This window comes from Urocitellus parryii, chromosome 4, assembly GCF_045843805.1.
Source record: "Urocitellus parryii isolate mUroPar1 chromosome 4, mUroPar1.hap1, whole genome shotgun sequence".
NCBI lineage: Eukaryota > Metazoa > Chordata > Mammalia > Rodentia > Sciuridae > Urocitellus > Urocitellus parryii.
The window spans coordinates 190,175,783-190,182,946 of record NC_135534.1 but is presented as its reverse complement, the minus strand read 5'-3'; the positions used below and the strand labels follow the sequence as shown (position 1 = coordinate 190,182,946).

Here is a 7,164-nt window from a genome sequence, read left to right as displayed (position 1 = left end):
TATTTGTGTGGCTGAAGAAAGGACTGATTTTAGTAAACAATGTGTAGATAGGAGCAAAATAAAATGTTTGAATTAATAAACAGTGTACTTTGCATTTTCTTCAACAATTCTTACATGGTGCTTCTGAATTAAAATTTAAGCCGGGCATGGTGGTGCACACCTGTAATCCCAGTGGTTGGGAGGCTGAGGCAGGAGGATCCATTGCAAGTTCAAAGCCAGCTTCAGCAAGTTAACAAGGCCGAAGCAAGGATGTAGCTGAGTGGTTAAGTTCAATCCCTGATACCAAACAAAAAAATTTTAAATATTATAATAAAATATGCACATTACATTAATATATACAAATAATAAATTGGAAGTGTGCATATGTATATATTTTAAGTTATACTATTTGTTTTTTAACCCTAACTCTCCCCACTATAGATCATTTTTGTGAAGGACATGAGACAAGTTAATTCAATGTATTCTTCAAAGATTTCTGGTGATTGATAGCATGTTTCCTTTTAAAAAACACTGTTGCATTTTAAAAAAAATTGTATGTGTATGTGTGTGTGTGTGTGTGTGTGTGTGTCTGAAAATAAAACAAAACTCTATTTCCTCACACTCGACACAGAATATTTGTGTGCCCAGATGCGTGCAAGCCACATCTACTTTTAATAGTTCACATACTATTAAAAGAAGAATTTTAGGCCAATTAAGTTTAATTGAGCAAAGAACTAAGAATTGGGCAGCCCTCCGAACCAGAAGAGACCGTGCGCTCCAGGCAGCCAGGGCTGGGTAACATTTATAGGAAGGAAAAGGGAAGTGAGGCGCAGGGACAGCTGGATTGCTTCCAGGTTGGTGGTTGCCTGTGTGAGCGTGGCTTGAACAGTTGGCCACCTGCAAATGACTGACACTCAGCTGTGATCAGCTGAGACTCAATTATGTGTCACAAAAGCAAATTCCTCAATGAGGTTTTCAGTTATTTACATCTAAATTAGGCTGCAGTGTCCTAGGTAGGACTGGGCTGGTTCAGAGGCTTGTAAAACCCAAACCTTGTTCTCCAGCAGACCCCCCAGTTGGGTGTCCTATTATTGAATTCAATTGTGACACTAGCTACTGGAGACAGACTGCCCACTAGCCTGTGTCCCCCAATTCAGATGACAGTTTCAAGCCCCAGGCTGTGACCTGTACTTCTGCCTGGCAGCTACAAATTGGTTTCCCATGTTCCCATTATGGGGTCATTGACTTGGTAGGTAGGATGGTTTACAGAACCCAGAAAACACTTCTGTTTGTTATAAAAGATATTGTGAAGAATACAGATGAATGGTCAGATGAAGAGACCACAGGAGAAGGTATGGGAGGGGAGCAGAGCTTCCCTGTTCTCTCTGGGCATACCACCTCCCCAGCCCCTCCACTAGTTTAGCCATCTACCCTACATTTACCAAATTTTTCTCTCCTTTTTTTTTTGTACCAGAGATTGAAACCAGAGATGCTTAACCACCAAGCCACATCCTCAGTCCATATATATATATATATATATATATATATATATATATATATAATTTTTTTTTTTTTAATTTTGGGCTGGGGTCTTGTTAAATTGCTGAGGCTGGCTTTGAACTTGCAATCCTCTTGCCTCAGCCTCTCAAGGTGCGGGGATTATAGGTGTGGGCCACTACACCCAGCCTACCAAATCTCCTTGTTCAAGATTTTTTGTGGAGTTTAGAGCCGGGCATAGTGATACACTCTGTAATCTTAGGGAGCCTGAGGCAGAAGGTTTGCAAGTTCCGGCCAGCCTGTGCAACTTTTATTTTTTTTTATTTAAAAAAATAAAAAGGGCCAAGAGTGTAGCTCAGTGGCAAAGTACCCCTGGGTTCAATCCCCAGTACCAAGGGGGAAAAAAAAGTTTTATGGAGCTTAACCTTCAGCCTCTCATTCCTGAAGGTTGGAGGGGAGGGCTGAACATTCAAACCCTTTAATCACTTGGTCTTTCTGGTGATGAGCCCCATCTTTGAGCTTTCTAGAGACCCCAAGTAAGTCATCTGTCACCTGCTCAATGGGTTTTTACACTATTAAAAGAATCAGATAAGGGTACACAAAGGACAGGAGCTAGACTGAATTTTCCTTTCTCCTTCCTTTCCCTTCCCTCCCTTCCTTCCTTCCCTGGGGATTGAACCCAGGGTGTTAAACCACTGATCCACATCCCCAACTCTTTTATATATATAATTTTTATAAAAATTTTTATACACACACACACACACACATATATATATATATATATATATATATATATATATATATATATAATTTACTTTTAAGTTTTAGGTGGACACAATATCTTTATTTTATATTTATGTGGTGCTGAGGATTGAACCCAGTGCCTCGTGCATGCTAGATGAGCACTCTACCACTGAACCACAACCCAAACCCCCTTTATTTTATATTTTGAGACAGGGTCTCGTTAGATTGCTTATGTTGCTGACGCTGCCCTCAAACTTGCGACCCTCCTCTGGAATCACTGGGATATTTTTTTCATTGTAGTTATTCATTTTCAATTTTTTTAAAGTTGTCACTGAATCTTTATTTATTTATAAGTGGTGCTGAGACTTGAACCCAGTATCTTACATATGCTGGGCAAGTGCTCTACCACTGCACTATGACCTCAGCCCCACTGGGATTGTTTTATACAATGTTATTAAAGTAGACTTTATAGGTTGCTTCAGTGACTATTCTATGCACATTTCTGCCCTGCATCATTTGGAATTTGCTTCTTATCATCTGGAAGAGTTCCTAATATTATTTCCAGAACAGGGCAAATGCTTACCCTGTCTCAGTGGCTTTGATTTCAGTGACCTTGTCTTGTCTGGCTCTAGTTCTTGGCATTTCTTCTGAGCACATCATCTCAGGAGGCTGAGCTGAATGCTCAAGCAGCGTTATCTTAACTCCATAGCCTTGAAAACTGGTCATTTTCATAAGATAAAGAACTAGTCTGGCTTTTTCACTGGCCCCCCCCACCTTGGTGAGAGATTTTATTCCTTTAAATTTAAGGGGTCCTATTTTTTCATGGGGGTCCCCAACTGTTTCAATCTTATTAGCATAAACTCAGGGGTTATAAAAAGGAGTCATTATGATTAACAGAAGATACTCCTACACTAAGGAAACTCCCAGGGCGTTAGGAGTTCTGAGACAGGAAGCTGGGACAAACAACAAATACTGTATGTCCACAGTGTATCTTTCCCCCATTTTACCAGGATCGGGAAGGAAGGAGAAAGAACTTTCAGAACTGAAGATGCCATCTTGAAACCAAAACTTGAAATTCTCTAATGAAGTATTAAAATCCAGATGTTGTGGAGGAAAGAACTCGCTACAGATTCTCTTTTAAAAGCTGGTGTATTGGCCACTGTCTCCCAAAAAGAACAATTTTTCTCAGCAATAATCTCACTGCTCCAAGTTTACACTCATTCAATATTGCTTTAATGTTTTTGACAAATACTTATCAGGAGATAATCTTTCATCTTGTGATTCAATGAATTTACCATTGGGTAAGAAGTATCCAATGGCAATGGTAAAGTGCCCTTGGGGTCCATCTCCAGCAACAACAACAAACAAACAGACAGAAAGCTCAGTGATGCTTTTGTCCTACTTTTCAAAAATATTTGTTTAAAAGCCAAAAAAGCCCATAAAAATAACTCAATCTAATATAGAATATAGAACATGTTTTGTGCTAAAGTGTAATTTACAAAGTTAAAAACATGACTCATGCAAATACAAAATTAAAACCTGAGATTCTGTTCAACTAATTAATTAATGAGGAACTCAGTAAGAGAGTGACTTCAAAGAAGAACCAGTAAGATATTAAGGTTCAAATGAAAATCTGAAGATGAGAATGATGAAATGGATTTGCTGGTAGATTCCAAACTGGTTAACCAGCTGATATGATATATAGGACAAAAGAAGGAGGCACTTATATTTCTCCTGAAAAATATTCATCTTCGTTGTTATAGACAAGAACTTTTTGTTTTATCATCAGTTTTCTACAAGTTAACTTCTACCCTTACAGAGTAGAAACAGAATTATCAGCAGCAAGCCCGAGAAGGTGGGAGCATTTCTGAATGGCTACTAGACAGTAACCGATGCAACACTCGGAAAGGACACTCAGTAATTTCTCTTGCCCATTCTCAAGTTTTGGAGAATTTTTCCTGACATCACTAATTTTTAAAAAGTAGGGGTTGGGGGTGTGGCTCAGTGGTAGAGCACTTGCTTGGCACATGTGAGGCACTGGGTTTGATCCTCAGCACTACATAAAAGCAAATAAATAAAATAAAGGTATTGTGTCCATCTACAACTAAAAAATATTTTGAAAATGTATATACCTGCATAAATATTTGAATTTATTTTACAGAGGAGTATATAGGAGATGGAGATATAGGTTGGTTAAGAAATGTCTCAAATAAATGGCAAATTTGTTGCAATATTTCATAATTTCAAAGTTCATGGTGAGCTGAGCTTAGCAAAAAAAAAAAAAAAAATAATTGCAAAACTCACACTGTCTATCTACTACTTTCCAAAGCAGGGCCCTATCTTTGTTGAACAAAAATAATTTGCAAGAAAGTCTGCTACAAAAGAGTCTAGAAGTTTATTTTTAACAATTTCTTTTTAAGGCTGCACAAGTTCAGCCCTTATATGGCTGTGTTCTCCTGTGGTTAAGATTTAGGGCAAGCTCATGGTAGAGAAAGCAAGTGTGGATATGGGTTGAAGTAGTGGGTGCTCTGGCACTTGGATGGCCCCACGGGCATTACAAGCTCAAAGCCTTCACTCAGGATCATCTTTCTTTTCCTGCAGCCTGCTCTACCCCAGCTGCATCTCTTTTTGGATGTTTATCTCAGTGGCTTCCACCACTGTCCACCCCAGTTGTCCAAACCATAAATCTAAATGACATCTGTAATTTCTCTTTCCTTCTCTTTTCCAGACATTCTACTTAAATGTCTCTTTTCCGGACATAAAATCCAGTGGACTCCATTTTCTCTTCTTCTTCACTCACTTGTCAAAGCCAGACTCCAAAGCATGTCAACATATCTTTTTTTTTTCTTTCTTTTTCTTTTTACCAGAGCTTTTCTTGTATTGCCTTAATTCCTGCAGCAGCTCCGGAGGGGACTGCCCCCAGGCCTCCCAACACCACAGTGCAGGCACACTTCTTGATAAAGCGACTCCCTGTTGTTACAGTTTCTCAGCAGCCTCCTCTACTTGGCTTATGTGGATTTGTTTACCGCTGCCGTTTAATGTCTCTTTCCAGATATCCGCTCCCCACACTAAGGAGGTCCCCACTCCGTTTCTTTTTCTTTTTCTGGTACCAGGGATTGAACCCAGAGGCACTTAATCATTGAGCCACATTCCTAGCCCTTTTTATATTTTGAGACAGGGTCTTGCTAAACTGCTGAGGCTGGCGTTGAATTTTCGATCCTCCTGCCTCAGCCTCCGGAGTCGCTGGGATCACAGGCGTGCACCACCATCCCCGGCACCACGACCCCATTTCTAGAACACACTCTCTGTCCCTGTCCCTTCACAGCACAGCTTTCTCGCCTTCCTCACGTCCATCTCATCTTTCAGGCGGGTTATTTCCTTCCTCCCTAACGCCCCAGGCTGGACGTCCTCGGAGCAGCGGGAACTCCTGCCTGCCCTCGGGCCATCACAGCTGGGCTCTTTAGGTCCCGTCACCTGGTCACGTCTCTATCTCTGGGTGCTGGGCCCCGCGGCTTCCCGCCCTCTCGCCTCTCCCTTGGAGCCGCAGCAACCTCATCCCGGCTCTTCCACGTCCTGGAAGAGTCCTTTCCCGGTGCCCCCCGCCCCTCTCCTTTGGCCTCCCGGGGTGGGGGGCGCCTCCCTCTGTCCCTGTCGTGCACGCACCGCGGACGTTTCCTCCCTAGCACAGTCTGGGGCTCCCCTTTAAATGTCTGTCCCCCTTTCCGAAAGTAAAGGCCAGAGGGCCGGACCCTGTCCTGTGTCCCTGGGACCCAGGAGGTGCGCGACCGAAAACTCCCGCCAGCGCCCTCGGGCTCCCCGGCTCCCCGGCCTCCTGGGGACCCCGAGGCGCCCTCCGCTTCCCCGCGCGGCGCCGGAAGCCACTGGGCCGGCCCCCTCCCCGCGGCACCCGCCGCCTTATCTCGGCGCCTCCAGGGCCGCAGGGGGAGTCGCGGGCGCGCTTGGAGGGACGCGGCGGCATGGGCCGGGGGCCCTGGGGCGCGGGTCGCCCGCCAGCCTGCTTGGTGCAGCTGCTGCTGCTGCTCTGCCTGGCCCGCGGCACTACTGGAGCGGCGAGCGCCCCCGGTGAGTGTGGGCGGGGACACGTGCGGCGCGGGGGCCCCGGGAGGCCCCAGCTGGGCGCTGGAGGACGCGTCCGCGTCTGGACGCTTCCCCGCCCCTGCGCCGGCCAGCGTGCCGCCGGGGCGTGGAGCGCAGGTGGAGCTTGCTCCAGCGTTTTGGAATCGCGAAGGCGGAGCTGGAAGAGACACGAGGGGCGCCCCACGCCAGCCCCAGGCCTCCGGGGGAAGCGGTTTTGGAGGCGGCCTGACGGGCGCCCTAGGGAACCGGCCGCTGCCCCGGGGCGTGTGGCGAGGTGGGGGCTGGGCGCGATCGGGGAGCCGCACCCGGAGTAGGAGGGCCCGCGAGGGAGTTCCGCTGCACTGTGGGGCTTCTGGCTCTGCGGTGGCTTTTGCCTGACAAATTCTTGACCCCAAGCACTTGACTTTCTACTCTTTAATTTTTTCACCTCCCTGAAGAACTGGATGCTAAATATGGTGAGGAAGTTTACAGGAAGAGCGCTCATTCATTCCTTGACTACACGGTCCTTGAATAGCTTCTCCGCCCCAGATAGGAGGGTGCAGGGCTGGCCGCCTTTGAGCTCATAATCTGGAGGAGGCAGACAAGCAGATGATCCATTTCTAGGCAATTGGTGTTGTAGGTGTTGTTTTTCCTCCTCTGCAAAACGCCACACCGAGCGTGGAGGGAGTTACTGTACCAGAGAGGATTCAGACAAGTAGGGGAGGTACTGTGATGGAAGGCAGAAGGATCCGAGTGCTCTGAGAAGGGGTGGGTGGTCAGAAGATAGGAGAATCACGTCTAGTGGGGAGGGGAGCGGGGTGTGGACGTCACGAATGCCCCATGAGCTGGGCCATCGAGGATTGGTAA

The 7,164-nt window shown here is 45.7% G+C and overlaps 1 protein-coding gene across 1 annotated transcript in view; it reads left to right on the top strand.

Moving 5' to 3' along the window:
* The first annotated feature begins 1,237 nt into the window (after positions 1 to 1,237).
* The window catches only part of Susd1 (sushi domain containing 1), a 119,774-nt gene continuing 113,847 nt past the window's right edge, over positions 1,238 to 7,164 (top strand). The window contains exons 1-2 of the mRNA XM_026391149.2: positions 1,238 to 1,331; positions 5,950 to 6,303. Of these exons, the coding sequence (XP_026246934.2) occupies positions 1,238 to 1,331; positions 5,950 to 6,303 (448 nt within the window). The remainder of the gene's footprint in view (positions 1,332 to 5,949; positions 6,304 to 7,164) is intronic.